At 35.0% G+C, this 20,561-nt stretch overlaps 1 protein-coding gene across 1 annotated transcript in view; it reads left to right on the forward strand.

Annotated features, from left to right (window-relative positions):
• The window catches only part of LOC131028626 (chaperone protein dnaJ 10), a 39,971-nt gene that overhangs the window by 4,515 nt on the left and 14,895 nt on the right, over positions 1–20,561 (forward strand). Inside the window, exons 2-6 of the mRNA XM_057958929.2 lie at positions 8,962–9,021; positions 11,245–11,327; positions 11,748–11,907; positions 12,592–12,721; positions 20,189–20,347. Coding sequence (XP_057814912.2) covers positions 8,962–9,021; positions 11,245–11,327; positions 11,748–11,907; positions 12,592–12,721; positions 20,189–20,347 — 592 coding nt within the window. The remainder of the gene's footprint in view (positions 1–8,961; positions 9,022–11,244; positions 11,328–11,747; positions 11,908–12,591; positions 12,722–20,188; positions 20,348–20,561) is intronic.

Here is a 20,561-nt window from a genome sequence, read left to right on the forward strand (position 1 = left end):
AATGGTGGCATAGCTTGCCCAGAGATCCCTAGAAGTTTGTCCTGTGTTGTTTTGAATATACTTGGTATTGCTTGCTAGAAGTAGTTGATTAAGAGAACTAAGAACTTTCCTTTTGAGGACAGAATGCCACGAGTATAAGCATACCAAAAGGTGCATATTACTAGAATGCTTTCATTTCGTTTTTGAATGGAAAATTCCATGGGGAAAAATATTGACTTCAGCAAATGCTAACTTAATGACAGACATATACCTCTCTCTTAGGAAGGACATGTAACTTAACTCAGTATTAATTTAAAATAAATGATAAAGATATTGATAAAGGTCATATAGAAGATTCTCCTTTGAGAAACCACACTTTTCATCATTAAAAAAGATGTTGTACCCAGATAGAAATAATCTGTAATTGTACTTTTCAGGGCCTGTGCTGTATCTCAAACCAGTTTTCAAAAATATTGAGAAAATTTTTGGCCTTGTATTATTTTCTTTAAATTTTCCAGGAACATGATATAAATTTTTAGATGCAACTTACAGATAGGATTGCTCTTATAAAGAAAATGTATAAAATTTAAACTTTGTCAATCGGCACACATCCTTACATTGGCTATTAATTTTATTGCTCTCTTCACTATATGTGATAATTTTGAAGCCCTTAGATTTTGAACTTTGCAAGCTAGTTATGCGTATCTAGCTGACATTGTAGTTATTACTTATTTTATATAAACCAAACTTTGAATGATATTGCTCGAACAAGCTAGTGAGCAGAGTTTAGGATGTTGCTTGCTGGGACATGGGTGATAATATATTGGTGTGGTTTAGTTCCTTCTAAGTATGTTTTACCATTTGCAGCTGCACTGTAGATTTTGGTTGTTTTGGGAAAAGAGATTCCTTTTATGGCCCCTTTAGTGTACATTTTTATTTGACATGTAAGCATTTGATTATGTTGGATGTATTTGCAATTTTGACTTCCACGTACTATGTTTCACTTATTTTTTGAGATCTATAATCTCTACTGTTCAATGTTGTACCCAACAGCTCAATTTTACAAATTGGGGTTACTGTGTGAATTCTTGCAATTTTGTGTAATGTCCTCAAGTTATAGTTTGTAATTTTCTGAAAATTTGAATGAAATGCAACTGAACCAGCAAAGTGGAAACTAACTGCAATTCTGGTTATAAATAGTGAATGACTAAAATTTCTTGTCAATGAACAGCCACTATGAAATACTGCATTCACCAAATTTTAGAGTAGGATCAATTGGCATATTGTTGATAAAAAATAAAAGAATAACAGTAGTGGACAACATCAAATGAACCTCTGATCCGATAATTTGTCCAATTGCATTAAGTACAATGCTGATTGCAGAAACTGGACATAAATTCTTGAACTACAATGATGTAAACACACTCAAATAATGCAAATATGATGAACAGTTGACCATGTACTGAAAACATGCAAAATGGAAGATGAATTCACTGATGTATCGCTTCTACATGTGCTGCAGCAGTGATGGATCTGCCTCTGCACCTCCATATGGACTACAAATGATGTCTAACCCTCCAAAAACTAGTGTGGTACCTCCCAAATGAGGTTACTCAACATAAAATGGATATAAATCAGTGTGACAGGTAGAATGGGTGTCCGAAATTGATGCGATCTACAATAATTTGTCCAATACCAGTTGCCCTATGTTGGAATGATTGAATCAGCAACTAGTGATTAGAAATGGGCCTGTAACTTGCATTTATGATGGTAAAGTTGAGTGGAGTAATAGTAACCTGCAAAAAAGTTGGGGCATCCAGTCACCCTAAAATTGTGCAGCTTCTGAAATTTCCTTTGGAGGAAGGTGGTGACTCCTCTCCTTCAATGACATTTAGGGAAGTAATGATGTTAGTCAGCTCCAATACTCTGAAAATGATGACTTATGATTTTTCTCAAATTCTAGAGATGCATCCATGTGAATTTGGTCAGGCCTTTGCTTACCTTAATTTTTTTAGGCTTGTGTTTTTTTGAGGTTGTTTCGCTTTATTCTTGGTCTTAAGCTTTATCTTAGGTTATTGTGAGTTTTGGGTTCCTTTGTTACTCTTTCATCCGGTGGCCTAAATCTTCAGATTGTGACAGGTGTCATTGTTGTGGTCACTTAGATTCTCTGGTGTAAAGTCTTAGGTTTTGTTTTCCCCATGTGTTAATTAAGAAGAATAATCTTTTCATTGGGCTTGGGATCTTAATGTATTTGGTCTCAATCCTCAATTTCCCTGATGTTGAATGGAGTTTTCTCCTAAAAAAGGCGTGAATTAATCTTAAGGTTTACTCTCATATTACCATGGTTTCTTGGCCTTTCAACACTCTTGGTAAAGAAAGCTCATGCCCAATAATTGCTTGAAGTTCATGAACATAACATGTGGCAAAAGGATTTCAAATTTATGGAGAATTAATAAGAGTAATGGTTTAAATGAGATGTGATGGGTAGCATAATCAATATTGTGAAGTTCCTTAAGACATCTCCTTTCTTATAGATCTTGTTCTTAATCTTAAGAAGGAAATTATTTTCAAACTTTGGCATTTTCAAGAGATTTGTTTTTTGTATCTTTGGCAAGACCTTTTACTTAGATGCTTGTTTTTCCTTTGATTATTAAGTTGAGCACTATTATAATGAGATAAACATGGTTTTGAAAGGTAAGGTACTAGTTGTCTACTCTTTGGAATTTGTGATACCATGATACCATGGTTATTGTTGGTCTCACAGCAATCAAAGCTATAACAATATCTGTTACACATTGAGGGATGCAATCATTCCTCCAAATGATGGCACATAGGCTGAATTGGATGCTTTTGCTTATTCTTGGTGCATTTGATCCTCATTTTTCCATAGTGGAAATAAAACCTGAACTTTTCCCTTGCCCAGTCACTCAAAACGACATTTTCTACAATTCTATGCTTAGGCATAGGATCTTGTAGTCTGCAAGTGGACAACAAGTTGCCAATCTCTTTGGTGTGTTCTCTTTAGGTGTATACACACACCATACTGAGTCACTCAAAACGACAATTTCTACAATTCTAAGCTTAGGCATGGGATCTTGTAGTCTGCAAATGGACAATAAATTGCCAATCTCTTTGGTACCCATTAGGTGTACACACACACACACACCATAGCTTTGTTCTCCTTTACATCTATAATTATATATATTCTTATATATTCCATATATATATATATTTTAATATTTATTTAGAAGAATTTTTTGCTCACTTTTTATGGAATGATTTTTAATTTTTTTACAGTCATTCCTCTTATCCCATTTCTAGATTGATTCTCCTTTTCTTACTTTTTTTGATAATGTTTTGTGGTTTTTCGGTATTTCTATTATTGTATCTATTGTTTTGTATTGTGCTCTCCTCCCTTTCTGTTTACCTTTGTAAATTAAATTATTGGTCGAGTGCTCCTCATCCATTCTGGCTCCTTGGTTCCTGTCCTTCTCTCTCCCCGCTTATGATTAGGCTGTTTTGGTAATAACCATTTCATTCCTCTTTTCATGCTGTCTACATTCTTCATCCCAATGATGGATCATGCAGTGTGATTTGAAACGTTGATGAAAAAAGTTAACACAGTCAAATCCAGAAACACAACATTTGAAGCTATTATCATGAACTGTGGAATTTTCATGTCTTCAATTAGTTCATATTGTGTTTGGACCGATATAACACCAAGTTTTTGGGACGAGGATGGTAGGAAATGTTGTGAAGTTATAAATGATATTAACATATTATAATTTTATGTTAACAATGTATAAATTCTTTAGTGTATTAAATATTAATAATGTTTATAAATATTATAGAAGTTTTTAAGTTGAAAAACTTGTCACCACAATAAGGTGCTGCAACCCTACTCTATAATGGCATCCTTCTTTCATAGTGCCTAGAAGCAATGATAGCTTTCGGATGTACCCATTTCCATGTGACATGCATATTGGGCCCTATCCATATATGGCATCCCACTCCTCACTTTTAGTAGCTGATAGCAAGTTAAGCAATAGCCAATAGTAACTCTCAGTTCCAAATAGAAGAGTTCAAGGTATATCTGCTGGGAAGTAGTAGCTTAGTTAGCTCAGCTACTCACCTATTGAAATCTGAATTTGATTACTGACGACCTACATCCATGAATGGGTCAAAGCTATTTGGTCTACAACACACTTAATGCAGTTTCCCTTGTCGTCCCCCCATTTCCTATGAAACCACAAACAAGAGCAATCACTATTTTGTTAAATTGCTTTATCAGATCTGTGTTTCCCTTGTTGCACTCCCTGTGTCCTAAAACAAGAGCAATCATTACTTTGTTAAATTTTTTAATCAGATCTGAACTTTTTTTTTTAAATATTAATTTTTTTGCAAGAATGGTTGGACATCTAAGGGAGACCATTTGTTGTCCCTGGATACGCAAACATTTTCGATGAGATGTTTCCTTCATCAAGTGAGGGAGGGTTAGGGGACATGGGGGTGCTTTTTTGAGGCAACCCGGAACATCCTTGGTATGGGGATACCTATATAATGCTAGGGGACGTTCCTCCATGTAACATAGGTTTGGACCAAGTATTTATTTGGCATAAATATCAGGCCCACTATACCATAATTTTTGATTTTTTTCTACCTAATGTGTATGTTAATGTGGTCATTAATAAATCTAGGATGCCAACAATTTCTCATTTATTTAAGAAAGGTCTTAGAAGATTGCTTGTTGGCAATTGTGGCCTTATCATAAAACTGTTAGGGTTGAGGTCTCATGGCACCTCATGAGTTAGTAAAATTACCTTATTGTGTTTATGAGGAGGTCTTGATTACCAAAGTTCGTTATCAGTTTGAGCATGCCATGTTAGGGCTTCTAAGAAGCAAAAAAATAGTGTTTACCCCAAGTTACCATTGTTTTAGGCATTCATGAGTTTCCAGCCTTTGGAAGTTAAGTCTGCAGGTATTTTGGATTTTCACTTTTTTTTTGACATCTATAGGCTGTGGTATCCATTAGGAAGGATCAAAGGGATTTGAAATCTCAGTCCATTATGACTAATCTGATTTATGAACATGTAGTGTTGGAGATGGATTTCTTTAATATCAATGCAGAATCAGTTGGAGAGTTTATTGAGAATATGTGGAATGATGGAATTTGGAGAAAGATAGAACCTGACCCTGGTTTGTAATGTCCCCTCCTTAATTTAAGGGGAAGCCTTTTCCCTGCAGAGTGTTTGGTTTCTTATTTTCCACAGTCACAGTTCTAAGACCACCACCATTCATTAAGATGTTTATGAAAGAAAAAACAGTTTAAACCAAAGAATGGGCAGCACCTGTTTTTAGGAGAGACAAAAGTTAATTAAAAATTAATTTGTAGCTAAAAGACAAATGAAGGTTGGCATCCTGGAAGAGAAAGATACAAAAGAAGTCAATAAAGGAGGATGGAAGACATCATTGAAGACGTCTCTATATATTTGGTCAAATCTCCTGTGGAGCAGAGATCATTTTCTAACAGCCCTAGGACGAAATCTTTCTAGGCCTGAAAATTAAAGGATGAACATTGAAAACCCTTTTCTTTTCCTTGCAGAGTTGGTAGATGGAAACCCTTGACTCAAGCAGATTGGAAGTTATTTTCCAAAGGCATTTTAGTGTGTTAAACTGCTGCAGACTTCAAGTAATTCGATAATTTTCTATGTTACCCCGAGTTTCCGGGACGGGGATGGGGGATGGGTTTCTAGGATGGTGATTTTGTTTGCCAATTTTGGGGATGGCTAGGGGACAGCTATATAAAATATAAGGAAAATTAAAAATATGTAGGGAAATTTTAGTTTTTCCAAAGGCATTTTAGTGTGTTAAAACTGCTGCAGACTTCAAGTAATTCGTAAATTTATTATGTTACCCCGAGTTTCCGGGACGGGGATGGGGGATGGGTTTCTAGAATGGCAATTTTGTTTGCCAATTTTGGGGATGGCTAGGGGACAGCTATATAAAATATAAGGAAAATTAAAAATATATAGGGAAATTTTAAATGTTCATCTGAAAACATGGATAAAGCATGCATATATACATTATATTCATATGAAAACATGGATATAGCATGCATATGAAACATTATAGAACTTTAAGTTTTCACATAAAACATTTGTGTTCAAAATTCATTGTCAATACTCAATATGCTTTCATAATTCAGGATTCATTGTCAATATGCATGTGATATTAAAATGAAATATACAAAATGCCCAAAGGCTACACTGTTGCCATATAGTTTCATTTTCAATTACGATATGAAAATAAAAAAAAACAAAGTATACTGCTGCCCCTAATCTGCATCTCCTAACACTGCATCAAAATCAGAGTCATCCTTTGAGTCTCTAGCACTGTCATGGTCCACATCCACCTCATCCAACGGAATCCCAACCAATCCCCTTGGTATTTCCTCCTCATCAACTTGGGCCACGTCTTTGGGATCAACGTCCCACCGTAGATTCAACCTCTTTTCCTTCTATCCTGCTGCTCCTCTTTCAATGGCTGCTTACATCAAACACTCTTGCTGCTCCACTTTTTTTTCCCCTCATACAAATGATCAAATGAGTCAAAACCTTTTGCCTAATGTCTTGTAGGGTGATTGGGGAGGTAGGAGCCCACAAAACAATAAAAAAATGTCCATTTTTGCAACTTGATAGTGTTTTTTTTAAAAAAAAATGTCTCCCTGATGCCAGGGATGTTTGGCCGTCTCCGGGATGGTTGGGAGACGTCCTAGATGTCCCCAATCATCCCTGGGACGGCTAGATGCCCCCGATGTCAGGGGACGACATTTCCAAAAAAGGGGACGCTGTTTCCGATTTCAGGCAAAAAAGGGAATGTTGTTTCCGATTTCAGGCAAAAAAGGGGATGCTGTTTCCGGTTTCAGGCGAAATAGGGGATGTCCCGTGGCTGGCCCCATGTCCCTGCGACGTACTTGGGACAGGGTTTTCAAATGTCCCCAGGTTTCGTAAATAATTTTATAAGAGCAAATATTTGACGTAAATCTAAGCTGATTTCTGAGTGTCCAAAACAATAAAAGTACAATTTAATGGAAACTATTAAAGTAACAAAATCAGAAAATCCTTATTGATAATTGCCTGTGCAAGTTTTACTGTGAGTTAGATTTAATTATATTTAATGAAAAAGAAAAGAAAAATTCAAGGAGGTACATAACATGCTTCAAAGGAGGAATCATAGAAAGAGGAGGTTTTATTTCTGGGGGAAAGAAAAGCAGAAAAGCCTCCTGCTTTAGAGCCCGAATAAAGGGTATATATGGGGGAGCTTGAGACCCCTGTAACCTAGCAGTTGTGGCATCTGGTGTGCTAATCTCAAAGGTCACTCCACTTTTTCCCAGGAGTTCTATTCTTGCTTTTAAAATGTGATGTTTTTGAAAATGTTAGGGTGTCAAGATTTGTGAAGTTAAGTGTCTCAGAAAAGATGAATATTTCTATTCCATTGGTAAGTGTTGGCTTTCCCATTGTTACCAGTTATTGATCAGGAGGCTCAGTGAACTGAGAATTTGAATATTGTACTAATTGGTGTTCCCAAAGTGGAGATGAATTACTCCTATAAAAGATGGATAAGATTAACTGCATGGAAAGGAATTAAGTTTGGACATCCTACTATTACTACCATATAGGAGGATATCTTGGATGAATCCCTGGCTGGGACAAAAGAGAGAAGGAACTAGGTTCTTTGACCAAGTTAATGAGCAAATATGCAAAAGGGAAAAACTAGAGATTCTAGGCTGATCAAATAAGTTGCAGAAAGTACAATGTCAATTAGAGGAATCACAAAAGCAGGTTTTCTAGGTGTCCAAATCAATTTGTGATGATGCAGAATGGAATTTGAAGTTGTTATTCTCTATGTCGTTAATCTTATATAGCCACATTGTTAAGCTTAATGTTATTAAGTCTTGGTTAAGTAGCAACCTTAGACTTCATCAGATTTGCAGAAGGTGGACCTTATTTCTCAGGAAGGAGCTTTTCTCTCATCTTCAGTTCTTCTTTATTCTAATGTTGAGATTGAATTGGTGAAGTTAACTACTAGAGGAGCAAAGCAGGAAATATCTCAAATGATTGAGGTGGTTTAAAAGGATGTGCAGATTTTAAATCAGTATGTGTCCAAGGGGTGCAATGTTTTTCAGAGGTAAATTTTACAAGAGTATAGAATTGTCAGGGAAACTTAGTTCAGAAAATAGATTTTGACTCCCTAGTTGCAACATTTATTTATAAGAAGGTGCATGATATTCAGTTAAAGATCCCAAATGCAGTGTAGAATTTCATTGTCACCACAGTTAAAAGAATGGAGAGAATTTGGGTTTATTCAGAGTTGGTTATGGATGAGTTGCAAGAATTGTGAAAGACATCAAGTTTTTTAAAGCAAGGTTGAATAGACTTAGTAATTTTTTAATGTGTTTCTCTGTGTATTTGTTTCCTTGTGTTTTGTGTGACCTTAGGATATGAACTGATGAACTCTATGTGGGTGGTGGGCCACTTTTATTGCTTTTCCTATGAAAGTATAAAATGAGAGGAATTGAGTTTCCTAATTGGAATTTGATTTCCTCATCTGTTTTTGGTACTGATTACAACGTTCTGGACAGTTATGGTTTAGTTCTCTTTCAGTTCTGTTCTTGTCTGTGGTAGGTCATTCGTAGAGCTTAACACCATCTTTTTGCCAAGTTATGGATTCCTTTATTTCAGTTTTGATTCAGGTTATTATTAGTCTGGTTTCACTTGTTGGTGAATATGAACAATTATATTCATCAATTTCTGAAATGTTCATGAGTTTAGTTTAAATTCACCTTTTTATGTTTTGATCAAACACATTTTGTTCTTCTAAATGTTTGGGCTAGGTTATAGATTGTTTGAAATGTGGTGCAATTTATAATATGCAGATGATTACAGAGAGGCATCTGATATGCTTAAATATATGTAAGTGCAGGCTAGACAAGTCCATCCTGATAAGAATCCAAATGATCCTCAAGCAGCTGAAAAATTCCAGGCAAGTAATATTGTTCTCTCATCCATATCCATGTCTTAATGTTTCTCTAATCTTTGTATATTGTGATTCTTAATTTATTAAAACAGGGCCTTGAAAGGTACACAAACTTGAACAGACTAAAAAGTGTTTATTTGGAAGACATGATATCAATATTTAACTTCTGATCCAAAGAAATATTTAACATATTTTCTTCTATGGCATTAATGGTAGCTTTGATATTATTGTGATGGATGTTGGCAGTGCTTGATCTGTTGCGCACTTTGAAGTGTTTAATTAATCTTTGATGGTGCTTCATTCAGTCCTTTTAGATTTCTGGAACATGTAAATACGAGGCTATGATAAATTGGAATTCATACTCCTATGCTATTATCAACATGTGAACACTTCTTTATCTTAAAAGACAAATAAAACAACAGAGAGTGTCAATTATTTAATGTGAGAGTGAATTTACCTTCTTTTTGCGGTTATTAGAGGTACCATGCTTTTAATCAGCTTAACATATCAATTAAATGCTTGAGTAAATGAAGAAAGTTGCGTGGAATGGAAATAAGCAAGAAAATGAATCAAACAGCAAATCAAAGAGAGACAGCATACGCATTTACCCCTAGAAACCCAATGTAGGATAATTCTAGAAAAGTTTCTACAATTAGACAGCATGTAGGATAATTCTAGCAACTTTCTACAAGTCATCTGCTTAGTTTGAGCCTTCAAATGCACTGTAGCTTTTGCTAAGCACCTCTACAATGCTCTCCTAGCTTGTTTTGTTGTGGATCTTGCTCTCTCAGTATGCTTCTCTGCTGCTCTCAGCTGTTGCAGTATCCTCTGAATACCTTCCTTAGATCACTCTTACAAATGTTGCAATTTTATCCAATACTATTTGTTGACCCATAGGTGGTATATATGCACTAGAGGATGCGAAAATCAACACAATTCTTATAGATGATTCTTGACACCTCTCATATAAAGAGATTGGAGGAAGACTCTTTTATGCTAGCTTTGTGATGAAAACAATAACCTAGGACCTAATATCTATGAATTAGCCTTGAAATTAGATTAAATAACAATGCTTTTTTTATATTAATCAGCATGAATGAGCTTGCTTGAGCAACAATACAATTAGTAAAATACAAATACATGGGCCTTTTAGATGAGCGAGTTACGATGAGACATGTGCAAGAGGTCATGAGTTAACTCAAGGGGTCATGAGTTAACTCGGTCAAGTGAGACAAAGCTGGCCTTTGATTAGACAGAGGCGGCAACTAACTTCCTTTATTATTGGCTATCTAGGTGAGGGAAATTAAATATTCTATTATCCTAAGTAAACTTAATAAATAGGTGCACAATTACACTTGGATAAAAACTAGCCTAGGTGTAGTACAATATTAGATGTACATTTACTTCCCTTTGGATGCTTGGTTTTGCTATTTTGTCACGAATGGCCAAACCTATCCTGGCAACAATGCTCTATGAAGTATGGTTTCCCACATGGAACTTGTTCTCCAAACAATGTGGCCAGAGGTTGTTTGAATAATTATTGAGCTCCAATTTACTTGCATCACTTGTTCAATATCTAACTCTACGTCTTTGCCTAGCCTAACTGTGTGTTAATGAGGTTAAAATCATTTATTTAGCTTTGCTTGAGTCTCATGAGTTAAGTCAATCCAGTAAGCTGAGCTATAATGATTTCATGATTGAATTGGGACAAAGAAGTCAAAAGTGATTTTTCTCTAAATGTGACATCTGTTTTTCAATATAATTATTTTTAGTGCCATCTATTTTAAAAATATATCAAGGAACCAACTTAGGATGAAAAGAGATGCATGAGCAAATATTTCTTAAATCCTTTGGTTGTCTTGAGCTGTGGCAAAATGGCATTGGCTTTATTAATGGGTGTTCCCAGATTGAGAATTGTATTATCTTTGATAAATGTCAAGTTTTAATTTGTTGAATCCACTTGCAAGTTGCATTGGATAATTCTTAAACTTTTACCAGATATGTCACTGAGATCTCATTTTTAGTAACAGAGATTTAATGTAGAGTATAAGTATATCATGCATAATTTCCTTTAATCGGGGCATCGCTGAAATTTTCTAAGGAATCAGGTCTGCCAACTGATCTTCACAAAATCATTTCAAAATGTGAATGATCTTAACACATTTGGTCATTCAAGCTGCAGTATTTTATTATAACATTGTCTAAAGAAAAGTGGATATCTTGGTACAGGCATTGGGAGAAGCTTATCAAGTTTTAAGTGATCCAGCACAGCGTGCATCATATGATACTCATGGAAAAGCAGGCGTGTCAACGTAAGACATTTAATATTTATCATACCTTTAAACAATATAAGTGGATGTTATTCTTATAATCTCATTAGCATTAAGGTTGTCACTTAACTCAAATGTATGTAGATAATTGATCTTTTGGCACTACTTTTGCTCAAGGTAAATTTCAAATAGATGAATTCTAACATACTCTTTATGTGTTTTGTTGAGTGTGTAAAGATTCTAGATGTAATGTTCATTTTGTGCTTATATTTCCAAAATATCACGGCTCATTACTTTTTGTGTTAATTACTTAGGAGGGTAAAATGATGTGTGAACAATTCATATTAACTTTGTTGAATCTTTTATTTACTTAAAAATACCTGGGTAACTTAGCTGTAAACCTTACTGTTTTTGAACTATCTAGGAATAACTTATCATTGTGCAAGATGCTTCTTTCCTCAGGGATATGATGATTGACCCAGCTGCAGTCTTTGCCATGCTCTTTGGAAGTGAGTTGTTTGAAGACTACATAGGTCAGCTTGCCATGGCTTCAATGGCTTCATTTGAAATATTTACTGAAGGCGAACCAATAGATTCCAAGAAACTGCAGGAGAAAATGAAGGTATGCATGGTGCTTGTTTGAAATATGACTATGAAAGTACAAGAATTTATGGAATCATATCATTTATTATCCTACATAAAATTGTTGGATGGGAGGTGCAAAAGCACAAGAACCTTTGGAAATTTGAAGTTACCAATGAATTTGAAGTTACCAATGAATGTAATGCCTGAAGGCAATCCTTATGAAATTTGATTTAACAATTTGTTAACCATTTTTGATGAATATGCAAAAATAAATTCATTTTTGTTGGAGATCACGATGTTTCTTTCACTTGGTCTAATGTGATTGATTGCTTGAGGAGAACGACAAATAATTTTTTTTCAGTTCCTCTAGATAATTTATTATATAGTGTTGCATTTCTTGGAATTGTATGAAAGAATGTGTGTTTCATTATCTTAAGTCTGTGGAAAATGCTTTGAATATTCGTTTAAGTGTTCTCAGAATTATATTTTTGTTAAAGCTTGAATTAAGGATGATAATTATTTCTAAGGGATGATACAAAGTTCATTTATGTATGTATACTCAGTCGCTCTAAATGTGATTTAGTTAATGTGGAATATTTTCTAAAGATGCAAGTGATTTTGAAATTTAGAGATTTGTACTGATTCAGCATTCTATTGCAGTAAAATCTTCATTTAAAGTTCTGTTGTTCTCTTTTGTTTTGTTATTGTTTCCTTTTTGTAGGCTGTACAGAGGGAAAGGGAAGAAAAACTTGCAGAGACTTTGAAAAATCGTCTCAATCAATTTGTACAAGGTGACAGGGATGGTTTTATACAGCATGCTAAATCTGAGGTTCAACGTCTCAATAACGCAGGTAAAAGTTGATCACAGTTAACATTATATATGAAAAATTAGGTTTTAATTTTGGGTAAGCTGAACAGATTCTTTTTGAAGTGACCGATGGAATAAAATTATAAACTGTTTAAGGTGTTTGTATTTGCTATTTTTGTGTTTTTCTAAATTTCCTATATGAGTTTGATTATAAGGAAACTTATATTTCCTTAAATGAGTTAGGATCTTTCATAAGATATGATCTTATTGTTTGTGAAAAAGTACAATCATGTTGCAGAGTTATAATGGGTTGGTATGGGCTATGACATTCCAAATCCAATTTTAAGTCACAGACAGCATTGGAGGTTTGTCATGTACATTTTAAGAGCTCGAAATAAAGCAAGAAATTTGAGCTTTGAGAGTGGCAAGGATGGATGAATATCATAATGAATTAAGAATCCAAACGGACCAATACCATAACAGGATCAGTTTTAACAGTTCCTTACGTTGAGGAGCATGTGTTTTGTTGGTTTATCCCATCACCATTCAGCGGAATAATGGTTAATTGAATTAAATCAAGAGCTTTGCTTTATCATAAGATATGATCTTATTGTTCAATGTTTGGTAAATAGGACAATCATGTTAAAAAATTATAATGGGTTGGTATGGGCTATGACATTCCAAATCCAATTGAAGTCATAGGCTTGTAGGTTTGTCATTCATTTGCAATAGCTTAAAATAAAGCAAAAAAATTGAGATCTGGGAGTAGCAGGGATGGATGAATATCATAATCAATTAATAATCCACAAGGATCGACACCATATCCGGAACAGGTTCTTATGGTGAGGGAGCATGTGTTTTGTTGGTTTAACCCATTATCTTCCTTGTACATGGAATTGGAAGAGTTAGGTGATATTGTTGTTTAAAATTCTGGCGACTTATATGGCATCTTTCAGGAATACCCTTGGTTCTAGATCTACCAGTGAGGTCGTCTCGAGTTTTTAGTTGTAATATTCTCATAATTCATGGGGCATCACTTCAGTAATTTAGGATGTTGATTTAATCGATTCAACATGTGTGGATGTTTTTATAATGCATGAGATGTTGCTTCAGTAGTGGAGGATGTTTATGTAATTAATCTGTGTTTTTTATTTGGCTTGATTCTGTATTGGTTATGAGGGAATATCAATTAAAAAATGTGAGTAAATTTGAAAGAAACCCTTAACAATTTTTTCCCAATATCTTGAATTTTACAACACAGTAATTCTTGATAATTCACACCAGATAATTAACTGCAGAAGGAAAACGATATAGGAAGAAATGCCTGCGTCGGAGAGGCACTCGGCATTTATCGCTATTCCATTCAGCTTAGCACTCCAGTAATACCTCCTGGCCAGTGTAAAGGTATATGGCTTAAACAGGCAAGTCCGAGAAGAGGAAGGAGCCACAGATTGGAGTTCCAGGTGTGTCACAGGAGAGACAGAGTATCTATCAATTATTCAATCCTCCTGTCCGTCAATCTTCAAAAATACAAGTCATGTCTGAAATGATTGCCGCTACAGGTTCGTGCCCGTTAAAAGCTCCTATGAATGTATGAGATCCGTACTGAGCTTTTATTCCCATTCATTTACCAGTTGAGGCTGTGCCAAGAAAACTGCTGAATGGCTAGGCAGAATCCTCGAACAGAAGTGAGACCAAATAATACCAGCACTGAGTGTGTTACAGAGTTCAGAAATGCCTTATATGGCAGCCACAATAATTCTCAGAAATATAGCTTCTGCCTAAATAATTACAGTAGGTGACTTCAAATAATTATCGAAGCTGTCAAATAAACTTTAGCCCACTGCTTGTGTTATTTGCCAATGTTTGGACAGTAATAAGAATGGATCAAATATTGAAATATTTTCTATAGAAATATCCACGGGAATAACCTTGATATTGGGGAACCTTAAAATAGCTTTGACCATAAAACATAAAACTCATGGCTAAACAATATTAACCCCTAATATTGAAAGGGGGATTAAAATAAAATCTCATTGAGCCCCACATAAATGATATGCACGACTTCAGACAATAACAATAATATTACACCTCAAATATTTTGCTATCCATCTCCAGAATACAATCATTCGATAAGATATCCATTTATTATTTTCTGAAGCAAATAATCAATATCTGCAAATTTCTTTATTTATAGAACTTAACTGCAAATTTGTCTTCAAAGGAAGACTTCACAAATTTTGCTCAGCTGTAGATTCTGTTGCTAATCCACCTTTTAGGAAGAATTAGGTTTTCATCCAGTTCTTCAATCAAACTCTTGAAGGTTTTGGTCTCCAGAAATCATAAACATCAAATCAATTAAAGCATACCTTCCTTCCTTCTTTCAGCCTCCTAATAAAGAACACTAAGAAACATCTAGTACATTAGGCCGACTTGGCCGACATAATAATATTTTGGAGAACTCTATTTAATAAAGTGACATTTAATAATTTTCTATTATTTTTATTACTATTTAATTAAATTAATTAATATTAAGTCATCATTTGAATATATCTTTTATTTTTTTGACAACTTAATAAAAATCAATTTAATCAATTCACTTAAAAATTGGGGACATTACAAATTTTTTCTTTTCACTTGTGTTAGCAGGGACTTATCTTTTAAGGTTGGGAAGTGCTTAGGGTCAATGGTCTGCTAGAGGAGGAGAATGTTCTGCAATATTCTTAGTAAAGAGTGGGGTCATTGCCTAGCCCAAGGGAGGTGTTTTTGGAGGGGATTTTGTACTGTAGACTGTAGACTTGCGAAACTTATTTTCTTGACCCTTTTGAGTTCCCAAGAGTTTTCCCTCTACTTTGTTATCTGTATATTATGAAAGGATTGTGGAGAAACATATCACATATTCATTTCAAGTGAGATATGTCTAAATTAGTGAGGGACCTGTTCTCCCCTACAAATGGGTAATTCCATGATGTCAGAAACTGTTCCAGTTTAAATGCTTGTGGTGCCTTTTAATGCAAAGTAGTCACTTCAAATGCCCTATGTTAGTTCTGATTTCATTGTGTCACAAATGATGAGTTTTGGCTTCCTGTGTAAGTAGGCTTAAAGGATCCTTTTCTGTTGCATTTTTGCAGTTATATCTGCTGAGTGATCATTGTATACAATGTTGCCTGTGGGCTCTTTTCTGTTGTTTCCTTTGTGCAAGTATTTCTGCTGAGTAACCTTCATATGGTATGTTGTGTATGGTTGGTCAGCCAGAGGCAAGCCATTTCACTTGAGAGATATGGCCCTAATACCATATATGTTGACTTGGTGGTCAGCACCTCCTTGGGGACTTGTGACATGGCTTAACTGCCTCTTGTGGGTTGGGTTAAATCCAGCGTTTGTATTGGGCATTGATAGTTCGAGCTTTTGGCGCAACGGCAAACGATTCCAACAATTGGTTTCAGAGCCTTGGGTCACAGGTTCAAGTCTCCCTTTAATGGGTGCTAAGGGGGGGATTGTTGACTTGGTGGTCAGCACCTCCTTCGGGACTTGTGACATGGATTAATCGCCTCTCGTGGGTCGGGTTAAATTTGGCATTTGTATCGGGCATTGATAGTTTCTAGCTTTTGGTGCAACAACAAACGATTCCAACAATATATTCTTACGTATGTATTATATATTCCTAAATATATTATGTTGAGCACTTGTAGCATGTTTAACCTTAACATTAATTATAGTTAGTACCTTAAATAATTAGGATGAAGGGGGGTATGTCCTTACATAGTTAAGTCTGTAAATAAAGGTGGAGACGTTTCTCCCAAGGCATCATATCATCTAATATTGAATTCATATGTTATCATCTCATAATTGGAGGTCACCCCCTAGAAGTGGTCTGCTCTAATGCTGATTTTTGCATTTATTTACAAGAAATATCATAGCATAGAATAATTTCTTGCATTTGTTTGAAGAAAGTGTTTTCATGATATTGCTCTCTCATTTATGAGAATCTTCATCTTTTTAGTTATTGAATCAATGCTGTCATATTCCTCTTATAAACATGACTTATCCATGTCAATATAATGGATCATACTAAAAAATGGGATAGGTAAAACTAAGAAGGTATTCCACACGAGCCCATCAAGTGGTCATCTAGGATCACTTGCATAATATTTGTATCCCTCTCACTAATGGATTTTTTGCATATAAATCAAAGTTGGTTAATAACCATGCTAGAAAATCTCTATTAGACCTTCACAAATTGTCTCAAGATCATAGTTTTAAGACTCGTGGACTTGCCACGGACTCGTGTGTCCAATGGCGCCATGGACTTGCGAGGCGAGTCTTGGGGAGTCTTTTTGAAAGACTTGCGAGTCTTTCACTTGGACTCGCAAGTCTTTTGACTAGACTCGTGCAGCCCAAAAAACACGTCAAAAAATTATCTAAATCTTTTTTTTCAAGTCAGTTTCATTCCCTTCATCAGAATATATGCATGAAATATAACATTTATACTTTAATTATATTTCATGTATATATTGGCAGGACGTTTGAGAGTGGTTTCAGATCTCTAGGAATTATAATGCAAATCATAGGTTTTAGAAGATCTTTTAAATTTTCAGACTTAGTCAAATTTCAGTAATCAGTAGGCTCCTATTAGCATTCTCTCGCCCTCTATATCTTACTCACTTTATCTACCTCGAATTTTAGACCTATCTATCTCCCTATCACTCTTCCTCTATCCCCTCTCTCTACCACTCTCTATCTCGGTCTCTCCTCTCTCCCCCAAGATCTAGACCTATCATTATATGTAATTTTGTAAACATTTATAAACTTATGCTTCTATTATACATTTTAAAGTTTGAAACTATGAGTATGAATGATGAAATTTCAAATATTGAGTGTTTGGAGATCATATGACATGTGTAATGTTTCAATTATGGCTCTTATGTTCTCTAAATGCATTAATTTCTTTATGTTTTTTTGTAAAACTATGGTTTTTTTTTTTTGCTGAATCCTTGCTGAGTCTTTCGCGAGTCTTTCACGAGTCCGAGTTCGAGTCCAATTTTTTGGTTTGAAAAAAAAAAAAGAGTTAAAAACAAAGAAGAAAACATACTTAAGTTTTTTTTTTAAAAAAAGAGAGTTTAAAACAAGGAAGAAAACATACTTGAGTTTTAAAAAATAAATTAGTAAAGTGAAACATAAAATGTTATATGGTTTCAATTACTTTAGTAGCTCCAATTTTGAGAATGTTTTGAATATTCTTTGTGACGTGGTGGTTGGTGATGAAGGGTCGGTTGTCCTTGAATTTGACATGCCTTGTTTTATAAAATCAATTTTGATGCCATGCCAATCTTTTGTAGCATAAGATTGAGTTAGTCAATAATGCAAGGTGTCCAAAAAAGATTAGCAATAAATTATCAAATTGTGCATCCTTTGCCTACCATTTACAATCCACTTTTTAAAAATAATTGTCTCTTTAGGGGACATTATAATCAAATTGGGCCAGTTTTGGCATCCTTACAGCCATTGGAAACAATGGACACCCTTGTCTCTTTTCATGAATCTCTAACGGGCTTCAATGGATCTTCTACAAGTTTCACCTCCTTTGTCAATAAAGTGTTAGGCCTCTTCTCATAATTTGGGCCCTTGTACCATTTTGGAGCCTTTCTTACCCTTCCTTATCAATATGGTGAGCAAACAGCCTCTTAGAATTTATTGTGAAATTCCACTTCCAATAGTCCCTTTGTTCTCTTGTGTTAAGCAAGCTCTTTTTTGAGGCAAGGCCAAAAATGGGTGGTTGTTTACAACAACTCCAGGAATAGATAGGGAAGGGGTGTGGTGGGTGTGGGGTCCTTATTACTTTAGATCCTTTCTGTGCCGAAGGATGATTTGTTTTACGACCTATTGCTTCATCTGCTTGATATTTCTCTTTAATACATTCTATTACATGAGATGTTGGTACAATACATTTACTAAAACTCCTTCCTTCTATGCAATTGAGGAAAATATTTTTGTAGAAGATGTGAGGAGTAGAGGGGAATATGCAACGAGGACTTACATTTTAGAAGATCCCCCCAAAAATGACCATAATGAGTTGATAAATCAAGATTTAAAGTGAAAAGGCTGTGTTATAAAGAGTGCCTTTAATGCCAACATGAGATCATGCTGTGGTGGATCCATATAAATTAGAATCATGTGGAGTATCCTTGAATAACTGTGATGATTTCAAACTGTGCATGCTGTTTGCGACGGAAGCTCAGGAATGTTTTTTTGTGTCAAATCTGCCATGGAGCTTTATGGTCATATCCTTTTGAAGAATTCATTAGATCAAATCTTCAGGCACCATACATGAGAAAAGGTTAATTTCATTCAACCTGCTTCCCAATCAAGAAGTGCACTGAAAATAGAATTTACTAGAGTTATGGTAGAATCAAATTGAATATCTTTGGTGTTCCTTTTAACAAGTGAGCTCCGAGTCTTGGGACACAGTAATTCTGATGTTAGAGGGGAAGATGGCTACTAGATCTTTTTTTCAGGAAAATGAGGGATCATTTTGAAAATGGTGCACAGACAGTTTATGGGAAAAATTTAGATGACAAGTTTCTTTTCTGGAGATGCACATGTCCCTATTCCATTTACAAAATGTGCATGTCCCTAATGAACATATTTTGGATAGAAGTGATTACATATGCTTAAATTTTTCCTTATATAGACAAATAGATTGAGAATTGATCAGTGAAGTATGTGACATTATCACTGGGAACACGTTTAGAGAATAACTCAAGGGCTTTAATCTTTCGCAATGCAAACCTTAAAATTGAAACCTACTGGTGCGAAAAGTTGAAGAACTGAGAGAAAAATGATGCTGTAAGAACCCTTATTTCAACTTCAAGTATCCACCAGAATCATTATCATAATTGAATTGGTCACCTATTACTTTCTTACAGTTTTCTTGCTAAATTTTTCATTAACCAGGTAGAACCCATTACTTTCTTTTGCAGCTTATGTCTCAAGTACACATGGCATGCTATAAAATCGATATGTATATCTGATAGACAGTTGTGACTTTTTGTTTGATTTGGTGAATACCCTTGTGGGTTAATATTCAGTTTCGATGCCACAACTGAGTGTTGCTTCCATCCAATTGCCTTGGATTTGGACCTACTACATTTGTCATGGTATTTGGTACCAAATGTGTTGGATGTGGTATTATATCCAATCTCAACACTGCCATGCTTCCTGGACATTCAAACTTGCTGCTCCATTATGAAGGCTCTGAAGCTTTTACCACTTGAACTTGTTCCATTTGATGCAATTTGTGTTTTTTTAATTGCATTTTCTTTATGCCTTTTCTCCAGTTAAAAATCCTTAATAACTCTTGTGGTGAAGAATCAAGATTGTAGTAATACAATCTAGCTTGTGCATAGTTCTACATTAGAATGTAGTCTTGTCTTAGATTGATCTGAAAACATTTTCTTAAAGTAATTAATTATACTTTTGTTGATTGGTTTCTTCAACCTTCTTCCAACAGCTTATGGAGGGCAAATGCTGCAAACAATTGGCTACATATATGCAAGGCAAGCAGCAAAGGAACTTGGAAAGAAAGCCATATATTTGGGTGTACCATTTATAGCCGAATGGTTTAGAAACAAAGGACACTTCATAAAATCCCAAGTCACAGCAGCAACAGGTTTGTTAGTGCACTTCTTCTTTCTTGGATGCATTCACTTTTTTGATAAATTACTTATCTTAGAAATATTAGCTAAAGTTACACTCACTTGTTTTACCTCACATGTGGATGCCTTTTTAACTTGTTTTAATTCTAAATTCTGCAATATATTTTCAATTCGGTAGCCATGGTAATTACACTAATAGTTTAATTAGCACCTCTTTATTGGTTCTTG

Source organism: Cryptomeria japonica, chromosome 4 (assembly GCF_030272615.1).
Source record: "Cryptomeria japonica chromosome 4, Sugi_1.0, whole genome shotgun sequence".
NCBI classification, from domain to species: domain Eukaryota; kingdom Viridiplantae; phylum Streptophyta; class Pinopsida; order Cupressales; family Cupressaceae; genus Cryptomeria; species Cryptomeria japonica.